A 25,005-nucleotide genomic window follows, 5' to 3' on the forward strand; every position below is an offset into this window, starting at 1 on the left:
GTCGTCGTCGGCGTTGTTGTTGTTGTTGTTGGGGAGGGGAGACGGTGACAACAACGAACCCGGCGGGAGTGGGCGGGAGTGGGGGACGGGGGGTGGTGGGGGGGTATCGTTATATTAAAGTTATTTATTCCCCCTCAACAAATGAAATGGGGGTGAGTTGGGGGGGGAGGGGGTGTGGGGGGGAAAGGGGGAAAATGTTTTGTCCCTCAAAATAATTAACAACAGTAAATGATGGTTCACAATCAACAACGACAGCGAACGCAAAGCAGAGATTAAACCATTAGGGACACACGATATAGACCGAAACAAACCACCCGATCATTGCAGACGACGGTGATTTAGAGAAGCAGAAGAATGAATAATTAATGATTAATAATAATAATAATAATAAAGTGGGAACGCGTCGCCGGCGGAACCCGGCGCGGGGGACCGCGGGGGGTGGGGGGGACCGCTGTGGGGGACGGACCAGAGCCCCGGCGCGCGCGCGCGGCTTCCGGCGGCTTCCGGCGGCCATCATGGGCCGCAGCCGCTCCCGCTCCCCGCCCCGCCGCGGTCAGTCAGGAGGGGGTACACTGCGGAGGGGGCGTGTGTTTGGGGGGTGGGGGGGGGTGAGCCTGAGGGGAGGGGAGGGAGGGGGTGAGGAAGGGGGGGGATGGTCAGGGTGAGGGGAGGGGGTGAGGAGCGGAGAGAGGGGGGAGGGGGTGAGGAAGGGGGGGGATGGTCAGGGTGAGGGGAGGGGAGGGAGGGGGTGAGGAGGGGGGATGGTCAGGGTGAGGGGAGGGAGGGGGTGGGGGGATGGTCAGGGTGAGGGGAGGGAGGGAGCGAGGAGGGGGTATAGAGTCGAGAGCGGAGCTGAAGGTACAGTCAAAGAGAAAGGTTTTGAGACCGGCCTTGAAGGAGGAAAGGGAGGAAGCGGCGAAGGCACTGGGGATGGAGTTCCAGAGCCTCGGGGCCGAGACGGGGGGAGTGCGTGAGAAGGGGGGGGGGGGCGCGGGATTGCTGTCGTTGTTGTTGTTGTTGCTGTCGTTGTCGTCGCTGTTGTCGGGTGAGGGGAAGGGAGGGAGCGGGCGGGGGGGGGGGGGGGGGAAATGGTCAGCTCTGGGCCTGAGAGCGAAAGCTGTGACCGCTGCCTTGCTCCACAGAACGGCGCCGGTCGCGATCGACGTCCAGGGACCGGGAACGAGCTCGGCGACGGGAACGATCCAGGTCCCGAGATCGGGACCGGGAGCGGAGGCGGAGCAGGTCGCGGTCCCCGCACCGAAGGAGATCCAGGTCTGGGTTGGAACCGGGTTCGACTGTTCACGCTCTGCACTCATGGCCAGTTTCACCCGCTCGGGACAGTCCCATCCCACCTCGACAGCGTAGCCTCGTTAATCCACACTTGGTGTTTTATTCATATTATAGAAACATCTCTGCAGTGATTCAGATACATCTCAGTTCACAAACATCATTGGTTTCCTTATGAATACTCGTGAAAGATTTTTTGTGTGATTGGGGTTCCAGGGGCTTTGCCTTTGGGCTGAGGATATCACTGCATGAACACAGTTAACCTAATGAGCTGACGTCTGGTAACCTGGGGCAAATACTGGTCCCCTGTAGTTATTGATGGGATTTAATAGGGAGGAGGACTACTGACCGACCATTAAAGATGTCCCTTGAGGCAAAGTCATTATGACTGTCCCAATGGTGAGGAGCCAGCAGAGCGCGGGGGACAAGAGTTTATTTTTTGTTTGTTCACACTGGGCTTTATTTAGCTTTGGGGCATCATCGTGCAAAGTGATTGGAAATGTTAGTTAGCCCAGCACCATCAGGGTTAAAACGTCCCACTGCATTGTCCTCCAGGTCTCCTCGGCGACACAGGTCTGCTTCGGATTCTCCTTCCAGGCAAAAAGATGACAAGGCAGGAAAAGAACATCAGATTTCAGGTAAACCAAAAGTGTTCTTTGTAGTCTGGCCGATCAATGAGAATTTATCTTTGACTGCGTGGGATGTGCTGCTTTCACAGGCTGGGGAAACAGATACATTCCTGGCCCTAGGGCTTCCACAACGGTGCTCACTCAACTCCTATTTTTCCCGATCTCTGACCCGTTTTTCCTGCTCGCTGACCCCCTGTGTGTCCTGATCTCTGACCCCCCCCCGTGTGTCTTGCTCTCTGACTGCACAAAACTCCTCTGCCAGCTGCTGTAGAGCTTCAAAGCAGTTTTAAAAACAAGGAAAAGCTGAAGACAGTTCAGTGTAGAAATGCTCAACTGGTTTATACAGAAAATGAACGACTAACCATTGTGGATTCTGGTACTAGTGTTGGGATTGTTTTCTAGATGTTTGTTCATTCTAAATTGAAATGATCAGGTTGTAGACCATGTTAGCAACCTCTGTAAGCTATGTATTCAAACTCCCTCCCGCTCTGGTCCCATTCCCTACTGTTCAGCACCTTGGGACATCCTCCTGATGTTAAAGGCGCTTTACAAATGTATTATTGTATCAGTATCTGATGTTTCATTGAGAACCTCCACTGTAACCTCTAAAAACATAAACCAGACAAGTCATGTCTCAAAGACGTTGATCAACGTTCTGCTACGTTTGCAATTTCTGCTTTGAAGGCAAAGAATTTGAGGTTTAGTGTTATTTGGGACAACACTTTAATGTTCCAGTAAATTTAAAGTATTCTTTTAAAAATTCTAGTTTTCTCCAAATATATGTTAGTGACTGAGCTGGACGATCATGATCAGATGCCCTTTGTTTTCCCTCTAGAGGCAGATATGGAGGGGAAAACCGAGGAAGAAATTGAAATGATGAAGCAAATGGGATTTGGTGGTTTTGATACCACAAAGGTAAGCAGCAGTAATTCATTCCCCTCTTAAATCCTCCTCGCACTTGTTAGCAGAGCACTGCCTTGTCCCAGCTTTGGCTCCCCTTTCAGTGGGTATTTGAATGCTAATCTTTAATATTATGCTTTCTGTATTCCTTTTGAACTAAAAGTATTAAGATTATAAGTGGTGTCAGTGTTGAAGGCTTCTGTCTTATTCTGCAGGGGAAGAAAGTGGATGGCTCCGTGAATGCCTTTGCTGTTAATGTGCAGCAGAAAAGAAAGTATCGGTGAGTAAAACGCCGTGTGGTCAAATCTCCATCTGTACAGTTGTTCTGCTATCACGCCAGTTCTTGCCGCTGTTTTCAGATCACTTCATTCCCTTGCACAACCCTACCTATCCAACCTGTTTACCCCCTACTCCACCACCCGCTGCCTCCGCTCAGCTGGCTCTTGCCTCCTAATTATCACATGTGCCTTCCGCTCCATCATCGGTGGTTGTGCCTTCAGCCACTACGCCCTGAAACTCTCTCCCTCGATCCCTCCCCCTTGCCTACTTTCAAATCCCGTCTAAAGACCTTTTTGATCATGCTTACGGTCACTTCCCTCTCCCCTTGGCTCGTTGTCAGACTCCACCACTGTGAAGCATTCCCGTATGCTATCCCTCGTGAAGGGCGCTATATAAATGTGAGTTGTTGTTGCTAGAACAGCAACCACAATATACCACCTGACACAGCGAGATCAGTCTCACTCCAATATCATTGCATGCCCGATATATCTGGCTTTGTTCAAGGATTACCAGGCTCCAGTGTTAAGATGTTTGTGGGACAGTGTCCCAGTTGTCAATGTGCAAGTTCGAAGGTATATGTCTTGATTTTGACCCTGCCGGTCCAAATGAAAACTTGCAATCGCACAAAGTCTTAATCTCTGTTACTTAACGACAGTCATACTAAGAAAAATGTGCTAATTTATTTCTTTTGTTAATCTTTCCCCTATAGGCAGTACATGAACAGAAAGGGAGGATTTAACCGACCCCTGGATTTCATCGCATAGCTCTGTTGGTCTAGAGTGGCATGAATATGACTTGCAAAGGCATTAACATTGAGGCCAAGACAGCAATAGTTTATGCCATACTTTGCGGGCAGGGCAAGTTCTCCGTATTAAAGTCCTGGGGTTGGATTTAGGAATGGGACAATGTGATCTTCAGGCTTAGCATTTCTTGAACACCCGTACAATAAGCAATGTGCAAGGGGAACAGGCTTCATCTTTATTCTTGTTTGCACACAGCTGTCATCAACCAGTCTACACGTGCACCACACACCTACCATTTCATTGCGGATTGTGCACCAGCTCCTTTTAACTGGAGTGTAAAGACGCGATGAAATTTATAAATGGCTAATTTTGAATTAAAATGAAGTGGAAAGAGCTCTATAGCAGGAGTGTTTTGCCCCCTTTTGACATGGTGTATTTCAATCAGATCCATTTCACATTGATGCATGTTTGATGCTATTACAAATTGACAATTATATGGAACTGACTGTACACCATTGACTCACCACCTCCAGGCAGCATCTCTGTGGGTTCCCGTGTGTCGAGCCGCATAAATCTCAAACGCGACTCTCCAAAATGCTGCATTAGGCTGTTGTCGTGACTTGCATTCAGGACTTCAAGACCAACAGTATGTTTTGTTTTGGAGACGTTCACCGTGTCCCCAACTATTTTCACCAGACGACAACGCGCCCTCCGCACCGGGGGGGTGGGGCAGCGTCCCCGAGCGCTCAGCGGCGGTGGAGTCTGACCCCAGGGAACGGACGTGGGGGAGGAGGGGAAGCGGGACGTTTGCGCTCATCCAGGCCTTGATGTCCGTCGGTCAAACAGACTGACAGGGCATCGGCGGACTGGGGGCCACGGCTGGAGGAGGAGGAGGAGGAGGAGGAGTAGATTATGGGCGTCATCCGCGTACATATAATAATAATAATAATAATCCTTGCATTTGATGTGGCGCTGTTCACGTCGGGAGGACGTCCCAAAGCGCTTCGCAGAACACACTGTAAAGTGAATTGACTGTATATTTGTGGGCGAACGCGGCAGCCAATTGCGCACAGCAATGTCCCACAAACAGTCGTGGATTGAAAATGACCAATTTATTATTGTTTTTTGTTTTTGGAGGGATTGTTATTAGGCTCTGTGTGGAGTAAGGAAACTTGCCCAAGGTTTCGCCCTCTGCCTGGAATTGAACTCCGGTCTCTCACTCGCAAAGCGAGTGCTCTAACCACTGAGCTACAGGACTCCACGAAATGCGGAAATTGACCCCACGTCTGCGGATGACATCACTGAGAGGGAAAGTGGAGATGAGGAAACGTGGGCCAAGGATGGAGCCTTGTTGTGCCCCGCGGGTGACCGGCCCGGGACAGGAGGAGAAACCGATTCCGTGCTGCGGTCAGGGCGGAAACCGGACTGGAGGGGTTCGAGTAGGGAGTGGTGGGAGAGGTGTGACCCAAGTTGATTTGCCACCACGTGCGCCCAAGGATTTGGCCAGGAACGGCGGGTTTGAGATGCGTCTAAAATTTCTGAGTTTGGAGGGATCGAGGGTAGGTTTTGTTAAGCAGTGATGACAGCGGTTTTGAGGAGACAGAGCGGGACAGAGCCTGAGGAGAGGGACTGGTTGATTGTGTCAACCAGCTGTGGGCAGAGGAGGGGGAGTTGGGTAACCAGAAGCTGGTTGGGGAGGGATCATGAGAGCAGGTGGTGGGCTTCACCTTGATGATAGTGGGGGAAAGAGAGGAGGAAGAGATGGGGGCAAATGAGCGTAGGGTGACATAGCCTACTAGGGTGGTGAGGCAGATGTGGGAGTTGGGGATCGGCGACATGGGTGGGCGGGGGGTGTGAGGAGGTCCATAGACCTATCTTATCTTAAAGCAATACCACTTTGACATCAAGTCTGGGATTTGGACGCGAGTTGAAACAGGATCATGTGGGGTGGGGGCACGGAGCCATAAGTGATACGGTATTTTGGGCGTTAGATACATTTCTCGCACTTCACGGTGGATTCACAGAGTGGCCACCGAGTACACGAGGCGGGGTACGCACAGGTGTGGGGACCGTCGCAGTCTTGGTAAAGTGCGGGAGGGTCACTGTCAGACGTGGAGACATTACAATAAGTGGGCGGGAGGCTGGGGGAAGGCTTTGGAGAGGTCAATGAGTGCGTTGGGAGAGCGACGAAGCCAAGTTAAGTTCCGTGTTTTGCCTTTCCTTTAATTACAGTGCGGAATAATTACAATACAAAGACACGCCAGGAATCGGCCCACGTGCATCCAGAGGCCGGCCGGCTATTTACACCAGAGATCCCGAAGCGCGGCAAGGCAGCGAGAGACGCAAAGCGGCAGCATTTCCCGTTTCACCCACAAGACATCAAAGCCGGACGGAGCACGTTACATCGGATTGCTTCCTCTCGCCAACGCTTGTCAGGACACAGACAGCACAAGTTACACAGCTCGGCGAAGGGCAAGCACCCGGTCTAGTCTCGGGGCCAAACAATATACAGTCGGAGCTCTCGTCTACATGCCTCGTTTACGAGCGATCGGAACCGCGGAGATCATTATTCCATCTATACAGCTGGAGAGAAGGGATCGACTCGAATATCAAAGGCATTAATTACACTCTGCCTTCTGGGGTATTTGGTTTGTGCAAGGTCTACATGGTTTATCTTGATTACCGCCCGCATCCCCCCACCCCCCCCCCACCCCCACCCCACCACCGCCCCCCAGGGTATCAGTGCAGTGTGAGTGACACAGTGAGTGACCATATCTGTCGTGTGGGGCAATTGGATGAATCTTTCACTTGAGGCTTTGCAAGATGTGGGTCAACCGTTGCAACGGAAACTCCACCCACGCAATGTTTAGCCTTCACGACAACAGCAACAACTTGCAACTAACCTGCCGCCTTCACGTAGTGTCACGTCCCAGAGTGCTTTACAGGGATGATGTTTGGACACTGAGGGTAGGGTGGGGTAGGGTTGAGGGGTGGGGGGGGGGGGAGAGCGGAGAGGAGATCGGAGTTGAGCCTTGGTGAAGACGCAGCATAAACAAAGGCAATGTTGTTATTTATCCAGAACACAGTTGGGTATTTACTTACCCCTGACCTCCCGTCTCCCCCCTCCCGTCTCCCCCCTCCTGTCTCCCCCCCCCTCCCTTGCATCCGGGTTCACACTGGACATTTGAGAATTGTCAGCCTTGGCTTTAAGAACATAAGGATTTTCAGGCAAAAGAATATTAAGGTCCATCTGGTTTGCCTTCCAGCATTCCATCATCTTGGCAAGTGTTGAGGTGAGAGGGTGGGATTTTCGGGAAGCATTCTGGTGGTGGGGGGGGAGTGGGGGGGGGGGGGAAGAACGTTACCAGTTCTGGACTAATACTGGGTGTAAATTGCCAGCACCCACCCTGGGCTCTCGTTCCACCTCTCCCTGGGCCTCCTGACCCAGTGGAGCGAATGGCAGAGTCGCTTATTGGCTACTGACAGTCACTACACTGATCGCGAGAGGCCGATCGTTGCCGGCACTCCTCCCTCTCCTCTCCCCCCCCCCCCCCCCCGACACCCCCTGCCCACCTGCTAAATCCAGAACCCTCCAAAAAGCCAGAGAGAGAGAGAGAGATATCTCGACATTCCCCTTACCCACCGGATATTACATTACTCCCCCCCCCCCATCACAAAATAGGTGTCAAATCTCCCCCCCCCCCCCCCCCCACCACTGTCCATTTCCCCCTCCCACCCCCAGCATCGGGGAAAATCTCATTTAAAAAAAAAGGCGGTATTGAACAACTTACAACCGAATACAAAACCTCACGTGTGTGCGCGTGTATACAGTAGCGTGTAGCTTTGCGTGCACACATACGTGTGTGTGTGTGTGCGTGTGTTTGTTCCGGATGCTCCTTTGCAAAGTTATTTCATTGCCCCCTCCTCCCCTTCCCCCCCAGCCCCTCCCCTCCCCCCATTCAGGACTCGCTCTTCTCCCTCTTTTTGCTCTTCTTCAGGAAGGACGGGGTGCGAAATTTCTTCTTCTTTTTGGAGGGGGATTTGGAGGGGGAGCCCTCTGGTGTGAGCGGCCCCCCAGTGCCGGGCTCCGGTTTCTCCTTGGCCGTCTTGGCGGGGGTCTCCGTCCCGTTCTCAGCGTTGCTCATCATCTGGCTTATTCCCTTGCTCAGCTCGTCCTCCGCAGACCTCTCCTCCTCCTCCCCGTTGACCACCAGCACTTCGCTCTCCGCGATCTCCGCGTCGCCCGGGTCCTTTAAATCTCCCGCCTCCTCGGTTTCTTCAGGAAAGCAAAGCCACACGTCAGATCTACAGACTTCCTTCGTTTGCTAAAACAGGAAGCTCCGAGCGGGAAAGAGCCCAGCACTCCTGACCAGGCCTCGGGGGAAACCGGAGCAAATAGGGGCAATGCTCCGTGGGTTTGTTTAGCACTGTTGAGTGTCACGACAGAGGAAACTCTCCCACTCCCTCAGAAACCCAAACGACCTCCTCCCCTCCGCCCACAGAAACCAATTCCAGTCACCCCTGGGGGCTACAAGATGGAATTTCTCCTCAGAACAGAGACAGACCACTCGCCAACTAGTCCTTGTCTGTGTTGGCTCCCACGCTCTCTCTCTCTCTCCTCCCCTGTTCCCCCCTCATATCCGCTCTCTACTTCAACCACCGCTTCCGGACGCTTTCAGGGAAGTCATTCTGAGGATCGCAAGGCATTATCCGGGGAATTGGGGGGCTGTGGGAAGGGGGGGGGGGGGTGGGGGCAAACAATATACTTACTACAAAGACAAGTACTCAGTATCATGAGGAACTCCTTTTAGTGTGAGCCAAACACAGAGAGAGAGAAAGAGAGAGAGAGAAAGAGAACAGAAATGGAGCAAGGTGACTCACAATGCATCACACAATTACCACATTTGACAGAAATTGAGAAGCATCCAGTCTTTCAGGCCGTCCATGCTACCCCCCACGCGCTGCCCTCTGGACAAGGGGGCACTTCTTGCCATCCATCTTGTGCGTGTCTCTGTGATTCCCCCCAACCTGATCCCCAACTCCCATCCTCAGCCCCATTCCCAAACCCAAGACCCATTCCCAACCCCAGGTCCATTCCAAGCCCGTTTCCCAACCGCCAACCCAAGGCCCATTCCCAACCCAAGGCCCATTCCCAACCCCAGGTCCATTCCAAGCCCGTTTCTCCCAACCGCCAACCCAAGGCCCATTCCCGACCCCAGGCCCAATCCCAGCCCAATTCCCAACCCCAGCCCTAGCCCCTCACATCGAGACATCTCTTGTGAAGACCGAGTGGATCCTCCAACACTGAATCCACGTGAAGAGAAGCGGGTGAGAAAATCACCCCGATCTGCAATCACTCAGTCACTTCCGTAGCTTCGGGAACCGGATAAATTGCTGAACTCAATTAAATTTTTTCCTTAGTTTCTTAAAAGAACCTTCTGCGACTCGTGAGGAAATCTCTCTCCTCCCCCATCACCCCTTCCCTCATCTCCTTCACCCCGCCACCCTCCCTCCATTCACGCTGACCCCCCCCGACCCCCTCCCTCCCAGTGCATCAAGCCTCCATTCTCATTGCTCAGCTGTCACTCACCCCCCACTCAACCCCCCACCCACCCACCCACCCCCATCGAGGATCGCTTCTCTCATTCAGTAAATGACAGGCCAGAGACACTGAGCGGGAAACAGCAGCGAAACCAGAGACACCAAACAAGCAGCCTTGAAGCACGGGGGGTGGGTGGGGGGGGGAGGAAACGGACATGGCGGGACACGACCGAGACGTGGTTGACAGGAAGCACCGACAAAGATCATCTTCCATCTCCCTGGGCACCTTCACCCCTCCTTACAGGGGGGGAAGCAATATGTCCACCTGGATTTACCCCACTTCCACCCCCCCCACCACCCACTACAATATAAAAAGCCTTACATTCTAATGCAGCGTCTTATCACGTCGCTATGTCTCAATGTGCCTCACAGGATTTTACTGTAAAGGGTTTTTGTAGGCAAACCCAGAGGCCAATTTGCGCAAAGTGATATCCTCACAAACAGCCGTGAAGTGAGTGACTGACCCTGTCTGGGGGGGGAGGGATTGTCGGCCAGGACACCGAGCGGGAGAAACTCCTATAGCACCGGGGTAGCGATCTTTAACATCCACCCCAATAGGCTGACAGTTGGGGTTCAATATCTCATCCCAACAACGTGGGGCTCCCTTCACCTCCCCACTTCCCTCCCTCCCTCCCTCCCCTCCCTCTCGGGCAGCTTACCTCCCGGTGACCGGGGAGACTTGGGTGACTTAAGCGGTGACATTAGCGGGGTCTTGAGTGGAGAGACTCCGGCTGAGGTATTCTCGTCGTCCGGACCTGCGGAGTTTTGGAAACGCGGAAAATGTAAAGCAATAATAATCCTTTTATTCAGTACAGTGTCTTTCACATCAGGAGGACGTCCCCAAGTGCTTTGTAGGTGATACTGTACAGTGGAGTGACTGTGTTTTTGGGTGTGGGTGGGCAAGTATAAACTTGCCTATTGATTCTGTCAGTTGGTCAGATAGATGATCCTCAGCCAAATAGTGACTATCCTCCTGGGAGGGGTGATGGGGAGGTAAATGGGGTCTCCTGGGAGCTGAACTGGCCCCAAGTGACCTACATGGCAAAGGAATGCCAGCCCCTCTGTGCCGGTCTCTAGTCCGGTTCATGAGCCAAGTGGGTCTACAGTATCCCAGGGCACTCACTGCTGATGGCAGCGCAGCCCGGCCTGGCTCATCGACAGGACCTGGAAGGGCCGACCAGTCACTGGGGCCAAGGAGTCATTCCACTCAGCTCCTGGAGCAGAGAGCCCAGCAGTGTGAGGTGGAACAGAGTGAGAATTCTGTTAAGGAATTTGGTGAGAGTGGGAATTTGGTGCAGAGGGGAAAGAGGTGCATAATTATAAGTATATAATAGCGATATTAAAAATGGCAGGGCAGTTGAGACCGGTTACATGCGCAATGTGTGCCCTCGTGGGAGCTCCAGGATACTTTGTGTGCCCTGGACAAACGTGTAGGAAGTTCCTCCGGCTGCTCGAGCTGGAGCTCAGGGTTTCTGAGCTTGAGGAGAGGCTGGTGTCACTACGTAGCTTACGGGAGGCTGAAGAGTTTATGGATCGAACGTTTAGGAGGTGGTCACCCCACAGCCACAGAGGGTTCAGAAGGAGAGTGAATGGGTGAGAGTTACACGTGAACAGAGGCTGGGACCAACGTCCTCGGCAGGAGGAGGGGATGGGCACTGCAGAAATCCCCTGAGACTGTGGCACTCACAAACCGGTTCTCTGTACTGAATACCAGTCAGAGTGAAGACACCTCTGGGGAGAGGAGTCAAAAAGCAAATGGATGCACAGAGGAAGAGTGTCTATGCAACTGTCATTGGGGACACAATGGTGAAAGGAGTAGACAGATGTTTCTGCAACCAAAGACGTGACTCGTGCATGGTCTGTTGCCTCCATGACGCCAGGGTTGAAGGCATCATGGAAAAGGTGCAAAACATTCTACAGGGGGAAGGGGAACATCCAAATGTCATGGTCCATGTAGGGATCTATGACGTAGGGAAAAAAAGGGCTGAGGTCCTACAGGGAGAGTATTAGAAGTTAGGGAAAAGGCTAAAGAGTAGAACCTCAGAGGTGGTGAACCCTGGATTACTCCCAGTGCCTCGTGCAAGTGAGTATCAAAACAGCAGATCAAACACGTGAACGCATGGCTGGAGGTATGGTGCAGAAAGGAGGGCTTCAGGTTCCCGGATCATTGGGACCAGTTCTGGGGCAGGTGGGACCTGTACAAGGTGGGTGGCTTACACGTGAACAGGGCTGGGACCAACGTCCTTGCAGGGAGGTGAACTAGTGCGGTGGAGAAATTAATTTCGAGGGGGGGGGGGGGGGAGGGAATCAGGACGTAGCATCAGAGAGGTCAAACAAGTTACGCAGAGGGCTGAGAGAGATGGATAGCAATGCATTGAGGAGTAATCCAGAAAAAAAGGAGGGATTAGACGGGAGAGAAATGGAGACTCAGTCGGTCTCGGGAGTGCCTGAGCGTAAATGCACTGAGTGAGACAAATAAGGTTAGTGAGCTCTCAGCACACGTCACCACATGGGGCTATGGTGTTGTGGCAATAACTCCTCTCTCCTTCCAGCACTGCATTGGAGCGTCAGCTAAGCGTAGTGACTGTGTTTTGTAGGCAATGGCGGTGGCTATTTGCTTTTACACACTGCAAGGCACACCCTCCCCCCCTCCCCACCCGCAAGGTATAGGTCGAGATTCCCCAACCCCCACTCCCCCATCCCCACACGCACCCCCCCCCCCCAAACTAATTACCATCGATTCCCATCTGCTTGTGCTCCACTTCTCTCTTGTACTCCTCCAGCTCCTGGTCAGTCAGCTCATTGAAGGGGTTGGGGGGCTCAGGCTGCGTCGTGTCCTCGTGGGTTTCCTCCCGCGTCAGAGTCCTGGCTTCTGATGACAACTCCCCATCTGCAGACTGAGAGGTGGTGGGGGCAGTGAGAGGGGTGGGGGGGGGGGGGAGAAAGAGAGAGAGAGAGAGAGAGAGCGAGATGTTAGCTCAGCCCGAAGCCAAAGGTGTGCTGAGTGACTGATCGTTCAGGAAGAGAACGAGAGAGAGAGGGGGGGCGACAGGCACGTGGAGAGAAAGAGAGGAGATAGAGAGAGAGAGACAGAGAGAAAGAAGGGAAAAAAGAGAGGGGGAGAGTAGAAGAGGAGAGAAGTAAGAGGTGCGTGGAGAGAGGGGAAGGCAGAAAGAGAGGAGATAGAGCAAGAGATGTGAGAAGGAAGAGAGGACCGCGAAGAGGGGAGAGGAGTGAGGTGAGGAGCTGGCAGTAGGCAGTGTGTCAGTTGAGGTGTGGCTGTCACTCACTGGGCTGCGGCTCTTGTCTGTGATGACGGACGCCAGGAGCTGTGACTGGGGACCGGCCGACTTCATATCCTGCCGGTTTTGCTCCCGAATCTTACGACAAAAAAAGACACGTTACCCAACCAGCGGGAGGGAGAGAGGGAAGCCGGGACGGAGAGAGGAAGAGAGAAAAGGAGGGAGGGCAGGGACGAAGAGGGAGGGAGAGAGGGAGACGGAGAGAGTGTTGTACTGAGAGGGGAGACCGCTCCCCTCCCCTGGCCCAGCCAGGACAGACCACGTCGCTGGATCTTATCCACAGAGTGTGGGACTCGCTGCCTGAGCGATGGTGGATTCGAACAGTGTCCGTGCCGGTAGAGTCCAGAGGAAGCTGGACGTTCACATGAGGGAGAGGGGAAGAGAAGGTGTGGGAGGCAGCGGAGTGGCTGAGGATGAGCACTTTCACGGACTGGTCGGGTTTCCGTGTCGTACAATCTCTGTGAGTCTTTGTAAATCTCTGAATCCCAGTCCGCGTGCGGTTATCTGGTCTCAACAACCGGGTACGGGGTGTCGGACGCTGAGCACAGCACGGTACCAGACGCCAAGGGGGGTAAAAGGGGGACAACAGGAGGACTCGGGGTTTAGAGCTGCAAAGGGGCAATTTCGGGACAGACACCGGGAAGTATGGCTTTATCTATCGGAGAATTAACTGGGAACACTGTGGCTGATGGGACGCTGGGAATCATTGAGGATACACAGCTGGACACTGGGAGATGGCAGGAGGGGGAGTGTGGAGATTGTATAAGGGTTGAGATCAAATTGGGCCAAAGGGACCTCATTCACCTGAACCCGCAATGGCTCTCACCTTGTTCCTGGTCTCCAGCACTTCACGAGGGTCCGTAAACAGCGGCACAAACTGGTTGGGAGTCTCGATCTTGATCGAAGTCCCACTGCTGAGCCTGGTCACCTCGTCCGCCTTCAGCCACTGTTTGGGAGGAAACGCACTGCGTCAGCAGATGTCACTGCCCCAACGAGATGTCCCAACGTGACAGAGAACCCCCCCCTCCCCCCCCCCCCCCCCCCCCCCACACACACACACAGCTGAGAAGCAACAACAAACACAAGTGGCGATGATACGATACAGGACAGTAACGGGAGGAGGCGTTGACTGCAGTGATTATTATTAATCGTAGGGGGGGCAGTGTTTCTGTCACAGCAGCAGTGAAGCAGTCAGTCCTCTGGGTATGTATTTGATATAACTTTGCCTCCTTCCATCCCTCTCCCCCCCCTCCCCCCCCACCCCGGGAGTATCTGCATTCTGTGCATTAATTGTTTTCCCATCCGTTCCCCCCCTCCCCTCCCCTCACCGTGAACTCAAAGACCCCGTCGTGTTCCCCCCCCCCCCACCCCCCTACCCCCACCTCCTCACTTCCCGGGGCTGTGACCTACCGTGGTCTTGGCCCGAGGGCTGCTGGGACCCCACGGGGTCTCTTCGTTCACATTGACCCTCAGGTAGGTGTTGGGCGAGTTCAGCCACCGTGTCTTCTCCTGCTGCTGCCGCTGGCTGTGGTGCCGGAGCGAGGACAGGGGGAGCGGTTCCTCCTCGAAGGAGAATGCGGTGACGGTGGCCGGAATCTCCACCTCACGCTTGTGTTTGGTCCTCTCCTGGATCACGGGGTATCTGTAGGCGTAGCCCGTCCGGTAGCCCTGAGGTATCACAGAGCAGTGGCTCACACAACACACACACACACACGCACCTCGATAACGGTCGCAATCCTATCACGTCTTCAGGCGCTTCACAGAACCTACTCTAAAGCGCAGTGACTGTGTGGTGGAGAGTGCCCTCCCCGTGCCGACACCAGCACAACGCAGCAGACGCTTTAACGTAGAGGCCATTCAGCCCCTCAAGCCTGTTCCAACCAGTCTATTCATCCCGAACCAAGTCCTTTCAACCAAACCCCACGAATCCTCCCAACGTCCCGAGTTCAGTGTGAAGCGTCTCCAAACGTCCGCCCCCATCCTCTGGAATTCCATCCCCCCCAATCACTCCGCCTCGCCACCCCCCCCCACCCCCAACCTCCCCCCCCACCCCCCCCCCCCCACTCCTTCAACTATGCCATCGATCACAACCCCCCCCAACCTTCCTCTCCCCCTTCCCCCTCTCCCTCCCTGACCCCGGCTCGGGTCGGGAATGCCGTACGCCGTCCAAGCGCGGAAGGCGCTGTACACGTGTCATGTTGTTGTTGCTGTTGTTGCTGTTGTTGCTGTTGTTGTTGTTGTTGTTGTTGACCGTCTCTCCAGTTTGGGAGATTCTCAGCGAAAACTGAATGGAGACAGCGCCCTCCTGTGGCCACCGCCCCGCACGGCCGCTGCGATACCCGGTGTGGCCACAGGAAGGCGCTGCGCCTCCACATCCTCCACGGCTGAGGCTCTCTCTGTGTGTGTGTGTGTGTGTGTGAGACCGACTCACAGACAATATGGGGGGACGCAGCGCCCTCCTGTGGCCACATCACCACACGGCAGCCGCAGTGGGACATATGATGGTAATACTACTTGTATTACTGTACTACTTAATTAGCAATAATAATAATAATAATAATCCTCGCATTTGATATAGCGCTTTTCACGTCAGGAGGACGTCCCAAAGCGCTTCACAGAACACACTGTAAAGTGAATTGACTGTATATTTGTGGGCGAACGCGGCGGCCAATTGCGCACAGCAATGTCCCACAAACAGTCGTGGATTGAAAATGACCAATTTATTATTGTTTTGGGTGTTGGAGGGATTATTATTAGGCTCTGTGTGGAGTAAGGAAACTTGCCCAAGGTTTCGCCCTCTGCCTGGAATTGAACTCCGGTCTCTCACTTGCAAAGCGAGTGCTCTAACCGCTGAGCTACAGGACTCCAGTACTTCTTGTATGTAAGACAGCGCCTGAACACTTCATCCGGACGTCTCAAAGAGCTGCCCGGGATACACTGCAAAGTGTAGTGACTGCGCGGGCAAATGATTTGTGGCGCGACACACGGTCTCAGGAGTCACTGTGGGGCTGACTCTCCCGCCTGCATTAAAAGGTTCCTTATTATAACTTTCCCCACACCCCCACCTCACAATCACAATTCGGAGCTTATTGAGAACCCGGCTCCTTGAGGGTTAGGGTCAGTCGGGTGATAAACGACCGGGAGGAGGAGGAGGAGGAGGAGGGGGTTGAGGCCAGGACTCTGTGATGGGGGAAACGGTTGGGTGGTGGGGGGGGTTCTGCAGGGATTAGATCTCTCACACATATACACACACACTCTCACATGCGCACACACACATAGCTCTCCCTCACTCACCCCCAACCTCTTTTCCAAATGGTCCCCTGTGGGTATCAGGTGGGTGGGGGGGGGGGGATGCGTGGGCAAGAACCGGGGTTAAGGTCTTGTCCGAAGCCGCCGACACCAATTCCCCCCCTAACCAATCCCGCGGGAAGACGCTGGTCAGGGCATGTTGTTGTTACTGCTGCTGTTGTTGACTCACCAGGTTGTCCAACATCCTCATCAGGGCCTCAAACTCGTGTTCACCCACACGGCTGCTGCGCATTCTCCCGAATGTGCTCCCGGCCCAACCCACGCTCCCCACCTCCTGACGTCTGTACTTGTCTCTGTCCAACATAATCACGTTCTCCACTCCCCCGGCACTCGATAGGGACGAGATCTGTATAGTGAGGGCGGGCGGGTGGGGGGGAGAGAGAGGAGGTGGGGGGGGGAATGGAGGGGGCAGAGAGGCGAGGAGAGAGAGAGGGGTGTGGGAAGAGGGGAGATAGTGGTGGTGGAGGGGGGGAGAGAGGAGAGAGAGCTCAGGTTAACGTGACATCTGAAGGATGGCACTGCCAACAACTCAGTGGCCCCCCCACCCACCCCACCAAGTCTTGCCGTAGAGGCTGGAACTCTGGACCTTGTGACTGAGGATGAGAGAGAGAGACAGAGAGAGAGAGACTGATGGGCTGAGACCAGGTGTGGAGTCCGCTGGTGTTTACCTGTATCTCACAGGCTGACTGCAGATGGTAAATCTTATAGAAGGCCTCCTCCATGGTCTCCCCCAGGGCCACCACTCCGTGGTTCCTCAGAATTAGCACCTGAACAAGCAACAACATCAGATTTTAATGACCAGAATAATAAAATTTACATTTGTTACCAGCGGCTTCCTGTCAGGAGGAGAGTCTGTGAAGTGACTGTGTTTGCTGGTGAAGGTGGCGGCCGATTCACACCCAGGGTGACGGTGAATGGGCTATAGAGCCTCAGTGAGGGGAGCGAGCACCAGCCTCGCCTCCATAGAGGGAAAGAGCAGGGGGTGGGGGCGAGGGGTTGGGGTTCAGTGTGTGTGGGGGGTGGTGGGGATGTGGGGGTCGGTGTAAAGGGTTGGGTTCGGGGTGGAGGCCGCTGTGGTGGCAGAGTGGGGGTGATGGGGATGTGGGGTCACTGTGGTGGGGCAGGTGCGGTGGGGGTGGATGTGGGGGTCGCTGGGTTGGGGGGGGTGGGGGTCACTGTGGTGGGTGGTGTGGGGGAGACCTTGCAGGAGGGGCCGAGGCTCTTCTGTAATTGGATCCTGTCGCCCTCCTCGTCCAGGGCTCCGTTGTAGTCGTAATAAGCGACTTCTCCCACCAGCAGCGCCTCGTGAGACACGGACAGTAACCCACACCTCATGGCCGACACCTGGGGAGACCGAGACACAGAGAGTCACACACACACACACAGAGTCAGACACACACACACACAGAGTCAGACACACACACACACACACACAGACACACACACAGACACAGATGTATCACAACGTCGCGGAAAAATGGCCCCAACCCCCAGACTCGGAATTGTTTACAATTGAGACCTCGGGTTCCCGTGTCAGTGTGTACTCACAGTGTAAGTGTGTACTCACAGTGTAAGTGTGTACTCATGGTGTAAGTGTGTAAGTGTGTACTCACAGCGGCTGTAGCCGGGGTGTGTAAGTGGATAACACAGCGGATGTCAGGCCGGGCAGCGTAGATGGCGGAGTGAAGACTGAACCCAGCCACGTCCACACTGAAGCCGGAGCTGCCCTCGGACACCACCTCCCCCAGAATATTCACCTTCACCTGGAAGCAACACACAGACTATTATATACACACTCACAGACACACTCACGTACACTCAGTCACTCACTCACACACACACACTCAGAGACACACACACACACACTCACACAGTCACACACACTCAATCACTCCCACGCACTGAGAGACACACACGCACACAGACACACACACTCACAATCACACACAGATACACACACACACATATACAGACACAAACCCACCCCCTGCCCCCCCCCACCCCCCCCACCCCCACAAGCCCAGCCCTGTATGTACAGCCCTGTAACTCGCTGCGAAACAGACGCCAAACGTATTCAACCACTTGCACAACCGAGCACCGGAGGCTGTTGAGCAACACCACGTCCTGTGTCACCCGACCTCTGCTTCTCCTTCTGTAGTATCTGCCTCCCCTCCCCCAGGAAGCTCTCCGGTCACCCACCCACCCACACAGCCCCGACTCTCGCTCCAGCTCAGCGCAAGGGGGAGCTTTATTTGGGGGTCGGGGTGGGGAGGGGGCTTTTTGTCCTGGATAGGGCCCCCCCACACCCCCACCTCAATAAATTCCGTCACTCACTCCAGGGCTGTTGCGGGGCTATTGCTGTGTGTAAATCGGCCGTCGCCTTTGCCTGCAAAATATACAGTCACTACGCTTGACAGTAAATCCTGCGCAGTTCCAAACACCATGTGGGGAAAGTCTCCCGGGGGGGGGGGGGGGGGAGTGTCCGCTATAGGTTACTCAATAATATTATTATTATAGTAATATAAAAATATTAACAATAATTTAATAATACTCCTTTCATTTGACACAGCGCTTTATCACGTCTTCGAGACGTTTCAAAAGTGCTTCACGGGATACACCGTGAAGTGTAGTGACTGTGTGTTTTGGGCCCAGCGACGTTCCCACAAAACAATCGTGGATCGAAGTGACCAAATTATTATTACTAATTACTTTGATGGGATTATTACCCCCGGAAAAGCCATCCACCAATTGACCAACAACCGGGTTCCTACTTACAGAGGTGTATGTGTGTGTGTGGGGAGAAAGGAAATTTGCCCAATATTTCGTCCTGACAACCCCCTCCCCCTTCCCCTTCCCCCCGGGAATCGAACCCGGGTCCTCTCGCTTGCGAGGCGGGGGCTCTAACCGCTGAGCTACAGAGACTCCACGACAGGACAATAGTCGCGGCACAACGCGCCCCAGCGGGAAGGATCGCGGTGACAGTCGATACTCACCAGGACGGACGCGGTGACTTCACCGTAGGACAGACCTCGGGGGATAATCAGGAAGTGGTCCTGCTCTTTCCTGACTCGCAGCTGCGTGATGGGGGAAGGGGGGGGGGGGGGAAACAGGGGGGGAACAGGGGGGGAAACAACATTATAATTATTTTGTGGGCGAAAAAAATACAGCGGCCCAATCGCGCACAGCAGCGTCCCACAAACGGTGGCGGTTTGAGTGACCGCACTATTTTGTTTGGAGGAATTATTATCCCCAGAAAAGCGACGGTTCGATTGAGTTCCCATTCGCTGCGGAGAACAAGAAACCCGGGCAAACGTTTCACCCCGACCTGGGGATCGAACCCGGGTCCTCTCGCTTGCGAGGCGCGAGCCCCAACCGCTGAGCTACAGGACTCCATGTTGGTACGTTCCCTTAGAGCGCACGTGGAGCCGAGCCGAGCCTCGCACGCCATGAAATCCATACGCCCTCTGCCAAGCAGTGGGGTGGGGGGGCCGGGGGGCTGATCACTAACGCGAGGGGTCAATCCTTCTGGGCTGTAACGCACAATACTACTCAACAGGACTGGAGGAGGCGCAGTGACCGGGGTGGGGGGGGGGGGGGGGGGGGATGAGATGTGGAGACATGTTCTTACACACAGAGTTGTTATGGTCTGGAACTCACGGCCTGAAAGGAAACATTCGCTGGGGTTTGGGGGGGGGGGAGAGAGCATAGGGGAGTGGGACTGATTGGGGTAAGAGCGGGGGAGTGGGGCTAATTGGGCAGCTCTTCCAAAGAGCCGGGGCACAGGCACGAAGGGCCGAATGGCCTCCCTTCTGCGCTGTAATATTCTACGACGACGCCATCGAGGTACACTTGTATACACAGTGCCTTCGTCTCGGAGCCACTCACGGTTACGTAGGTGTTCACGAGCTGAGCCCAGCCGAACAGGTCCAGGAGGCGGTAAATGCTGGCGATCTTACACCTCATCAGTCGCTCGCCCTTCACCAGGTTCAGGGACTCGATGGTTTGTAGGTCATTGATGGGCCTGATCATCGACACCCCTGAAAATAATAGTCAGCAGAATAATAGCCGCTTAAGCTTCACGAGGACGTCTCGAGTGATTGACCGCAAGTGACCGATTCGTTCATTTTTTTTTTTGAGGCATTATTTGTTACCCCCGGAAAGGGATCCACCCACCGATCGACTAACGACCAGATTCCGACTGACTGCTCGGGAAACAGAGGCGCGCGCGTGTGTGTGGCGTGTGTGTGTGTGGTATGTGTGTGTGTGTGTGTGTGGTATGTGTGTGGAGTAAGGAAACTTGCCCAAGGTTTCGCCTCCTGCCCGGGAATCGAACCCGGGTCCTCTCGCTTTCGAGGCGAGGGCTGTTAACCGCTGAGCTCCAGGCCTGCAGGCCAGTACAGTGCAGTGACTGTGTGTGTCGTGTGAGTGAGTGAGTGAGTGAGTGAGTGAGTGAGTGAGTGAGTGAGTGAGTGAGTGAGTGAGTGAGTGAGTGAGTGAGTGAGTGAGTGAGTGAGTGAGTGAGTGAGTTCACGGTGGGGACTGTGGCCGGAGAGAGAACAAGGAGCTCGGTTTAATGTCTCATCCGAATGCCGGGGGTCTCTGACAACACAGCCTTTCCCCCCCACCTCCAGAGCTGCACTGGAGCATCAGCTCCCAATGTGATGGCTCGAACCCCAAAGTTTGTGCCTCAGAGCGAGACCCCCCCCCACCACACCCCCCCCCCCCACCCTGAGCAGAATCTTCTCAACATGAGGATCGGCCAAACCTCCAGCGTCTCTCTCTCTGATCGTCAGCCTCCTCAGGGGGAACAATCCGGGGTCCTACCTCCAGGGGGTGAGGTGGGGATGACCGAGGGGGTACTGGTCATGAAGTCCACAATCTGACGTAGAGCCAAGAGGTTGGGGGAGAAGTTTCCTTTCTTCATCTGCTCCTGAATCAGACTCTCCAGCTCGTCTCTGAACTCCTGCCAACAGACACCACACCACTCTCTCTCTGTCACTCCTCAACGCCACACGTCAGCACCCGATACCCACTGCCCCAACCCCCCAATCGGGGTCTGTACCCAGTCGGTGTGCCCCCCCCACATCGGGGTCTGTAACCAGTCGCTGTGTCCACCCTCATCGGGGTCTGTACCCAGTCGCTGTGCCCACCCTCATCGGGGTCTGTACCCAGTCGCTGTGCCCCCCCCACATCGGGGTCTGTACCCAGTCGCTGTGCCCCCCCCACATCGGGGTCTGTACCCAGTCGCTGTGCCCCCCCCACATCGGGGTCTGTACCCAGTCGCTGGGTCCCCCACATCGGCGTCTGTACCCAGTCGCTGGGCCCCCCACATCGGGGTCTGTACCCAGTCGCTGGGCCCCCCACATCGGGGTCTGTACCCAGTCGCTGGGCCCCCCACATCGGGGTCTGTACCCAGTCGCTGTGCCCACCCTCCTCGGGGTCTGTACCCAGTCGCTGGGCCCCCCCCCACCCCCCATCGGGGTCTGTATCCAGTCTCTATGCCCCCCCACCCCTCCAGTCAGCGTCTGTAACCAGGGACACAGTATAAACGCAACCCATTCGCACCAGATACATTGTGGAACAGGCTGAATGGGCTGAATGGCCTCGTGCTGAGCCTGAGCTTACCGGGCTCCTCAGGATCATGCTCACTCGCTTCTTCTGCTCGATGGGGTCCGCCCCAAGACTGGGGTCCGGCCCGGGGATTGGGGTCTCGGGATCGTCCTCGGGAACGTGCTGGGGCCGGGGGTCTTCGGGAGCGGGGCCGGGGGTCTCGGGGGTGGGCCCGGGCGGCACCTCCTCCTGGGGTGGCTCCGAACTCATCCTGACCGTCACCAGCCCTGAGAGAGAGAGAGAGAGAGAGAGAGTGAGAGACACAGAGAGAGTGAGAAAGAGAGAGGGGGTGTCACAATTTCCCAACACTACATATATATGACTGTTCCCCAGTGGCTCCTTGGGCCACACGTTTGCTCAATCTTTCCCCCCCCGACCCCCGCAATGTGTGTGTTTTGTGGGGGTGACGTGGGGGAAGTTGAGCAAATGTGTGGCCAAGAAGGTCTCGGGACGGAACGTGAAAGGAGGGAGGGAGAGAGGGAAAAGGAGGCAAGGAGTTGAAGAGAGCAAGGGAGCGAGTTGGAGGGAAGGGAGGGAGGGAGGGAGAGAGAGAGCGCAGGGGAATGAGTCAGAGGGAGGGAAGGAGTGAGGGAGAAAGGGAAGGAGTGAGGGGAGGGAGGGAGGGAGGGAAAGAGCGAGGCCGTGAGTTGGAGGGACTCCAGGATTCACACGCAGAGCGCGGGCAGAATAGAGCCGGGAAGAGGCAAAGGGCAGGGACTGAACCCTCCGCAAACGAGTGAGAGGATTTCCAATCTAAAAAGCGACTGAAATCACAGAGCGAGAGGGAGAGAGGGAGAGGGAGAGGGAGAGAGGGAAGGAGGGAAAGGAAGAAAGAGAAATGAATTCACTCCCAGATCAGGATTATTTCTGTGGCCATATGTCCCGCTGCTCCCACCATCTGTGCTCTCAGGAGCTGCGACCGAGCGAAGTTGTGAGAGTGTTCGTGCCGCCCACTTAATAATACTAACCATAGGCATCATCAGCATTATTATTATTATTAATATTATTATTATTATTACTGTGTCTCATTCACATCACAGTCCAGGTCACCGCGTGTGGGGGTCTGGCGGGGGGTGGGGGGTGTGGGGGGGGGAAGAAAGGCAGTAAAAACCACACTCCCCACCCACCCACCCCCCCTCCCTTCCTCCCCTTCTTCCAAGTCCTGCCTGAAGACCTTCTCGTTTGACCGTGCTGACAACCGCCTTCCCCCACCCTCCCCCGCCGTGACGCTCTGAGACCCTGCCCCACGTGGAGGGCGCGGGATAAGTGCAAATTGTTGCTGCTGTTGCTGCTGCTGTTGTTGTTGTTGTTGTCGTGGTCCTCCCGGTGTGAAAGGCTCCATATTGAACGTTGTTGTTGCTGTTGGAGCTGACGCTGACACTGGTGAGCGCGGATGGGGCTGTTCGTCGCTGTGGTTTCCCCGGAGGGGAAAGGACGGTGTGTGTCTGTACCAGATAAGGCCCCCACCCCATCCTGCTCACTCCCCGTGACTTCAGCCTCACACTCTCCCCCTCCCCCCCCCACCCCGCGCCCGCCACACCCCACCCCCCCACCTCCCCCCACCCCGCGCCCGCCACACCCCCACTCCCCGTGCAAATTTCTTCCAATGCAAATCTGAATTCAGAAACAGCTTCGCTTCACTCACTCCCTCCCTCCCTCCCTCCCTCCCTCCCTCCCTCCCTCCCTCCCTCCCTCCCTCACTCACTCACTCACTCACTCACTCACTCACTCACTCACTCACTCACTCACTCACTCACTCACTCACTCACTCACTCACTCACTCACTCACACTACACACACACTCACACTCACTCACTCACTCACACTACATACACACTCACTCACTCACTCACACTACACACACACTCACTCACACTACACTCACACTACACACACTCTCACACTACACACACACTCACTCACTCACACTTACACTACACACACACTCACACTCACTCACTCACACACTACACACTCACATTACACACTGACACTCACTCACACTACACACACACTCACACTACACACACACTCACTCACTCACACTCACTCACATTACACACACACTCACTCACACTACACACACACTCACTCACTCACTCACTCACTCACACACTACACACTCACATTACACACTGACACTCACTCGCACAAATATCCACAGTACACATACTCTCTCACACACTCACTCACTCATACACATCAATACACTCACTCACACACACTCGCACACGCACACACTCGCTCATACCCCCGCACTACCCACACTCATTCACACGGCCCCACACTCACACATACAGCCTCACACTCACACACAAATGCCTCACATAAACACTGCCACCAACACTTAACAACGCCTGTTTTGCCTTTATTTACAGGGGTGGGGGTGGGGGGGGGTGATCAGTGGGGCCGAGCCTGTGTGGGGGCTCGGCTGGGGTGGGTGGGGGGTGGGGGGGGGGTTGGGTCAGCTGTGCCCTGGACACTCTGGACTTGCCCGGTCCAGCGCCTTGTGACGTCCTCCTGACTCGCTACACAATGTGGTGGACAGACCCTCACAGAGCGTTGGCTTGTGCTCTGCCATTCCGTGGTCAAGTGCGTCACCTCGGAGCCAGTTCAGCCCCGAGGAGATCCCGATTACTTGCCCCCACACCCCACACATCCCCCCCCTCCCACACCCCTCACCCCCACCCCGCACCCTCCCCCAAAGAGCCAGACAGACATTAACAGAGAAAACAGCAGGTCTGTACCTGAGGGGCTGGGTCTGATGTGTGTCCGTCCACTGTCTGTCCACAGATAATATCTCAGTGCCCTCCGCACCTCCCCTCCCCACTCCTTCCCTCCTTTCGTCTGCCCTCCTCTCCTCACTCCTCCCCTCCTCACTCCATCCCCCCCCTCCTCTCCCCAGGGTGTAAGCCCAGCCCAAAGCTGAGGCAGGCAGAGCCTCAGCTAATCATCGGGTGACTGCTGTTTGCTGAATGCCGGCTGGACAGCCCTGATACCGCGGCTCGTTCTGGTGACTGAGCCCAACAAATGCTTCACCAACCACACAAACCGCTTCCCCCCCTCTCTCTCTCGCTCAACGATAACGATGTGGAGAAAAGAGAAGTTTCTCCTCGCCAGTGTTCTGCGCCACCACACCCCCCCCACCACACCTCCCCATCCCAACCCCCCGCCCCCGCCCCCGCCCATCCACAAATAAAACTTTGCGGGCATTTGTTATCGTCGACGTGATGCAAATTAGCTGCTGCGTTTGCCTGTGAAACACACAGTCGCGGCCCGTTACACTTTATAATGATAATAATAATAATCCTGCCCTTCGGCACGGCGCCTCATCGGGTCTTCAAG

The 25,005-nt window shown here is 55.1% G+C and overlaps 2 protein-coding genes across 2 annotated transcripts; one reads left to right on the forward strand and one right to left on the reverse strand.

Moving 5' to 3' along the window:
* The first annotated feature begins 497 nt into the window (after positions 1-497).
* On the forward strand, positions 498-4,527 carry snrnp27 (small nuclear ribonucleoprotein 27 (U4/U6.U5)). The gene is made up of 6 exons (XM_042344521.1): positions 498-552; positions 1,143-1,272; positions 1,843-1,925; positions 2,752-2,831; positions 3,032-3,096; positions 3,805-4,527. The coding sequence occupies exons 1-6, from the start codon at positions 516-518 to the stop codon at positions 3,857-3,859; spliced, it is 450 nt and encodes a 149-aa protein (XP_042200455.1). The 5' UTR covers positions 498-515; the 3' UTR covers positions 3,860-4,527.
* A 3,042-nt stretch (positions 4,528-7,569) lies between these two features.
* add2 (adducin 2 (beta)) lies at positions 7,570-24,515 on the reverse strand. The gene is made up of 15 exons (XM_042344541.1): positions 24,408-24,515; positions 21,676-21,887; positions 20,875-21,013; positions 19,936-20,087; positions 19,044-19,124; positions 17,664-17,813; positions 17,251-17,394; positions 16,719-16,817; positions 16,220-16,396; positions 14,152-14,409; positions 13,568-13,687; positions 12,730-12,819; positions 12,174-12,336; positions 10,099-10,194; positions 7,570-8,114 (listed from the first exon to the last, which is right to left on the reverse strand). The coding sequence occupies exons 2-15, from the start codon at positions 21,868-21,870 to the stop codon at positions 7,798-7,800; spliced, it is 2,181 nt and encodes a 726-aa protein (XP_042200475.1). The 5' UTR covers positions 21,871-21,887; positions 24,408-24,515; the 3' UTR covers positions 7,570-7,797.
* Positions 24,516-25,005: the final 490 nt, after the last annotated feature.

Source organism: Callorhinchus milii, unplaced genomic scaffold (assembly GCF_018977255.1).
Source record: "Callorhinchus milii isolate IMCB2004 unplaced genomic scaffold, IMCB_Cmil_1.0 Scaffold28, whole genome shotgun sequence".
NCBI lineage: Eukaryota > Metazoa > Chordata > Chondrichthyes > Chimaeriformes > Callorhinchidae > Callorhinchus > Callorhinchus milii.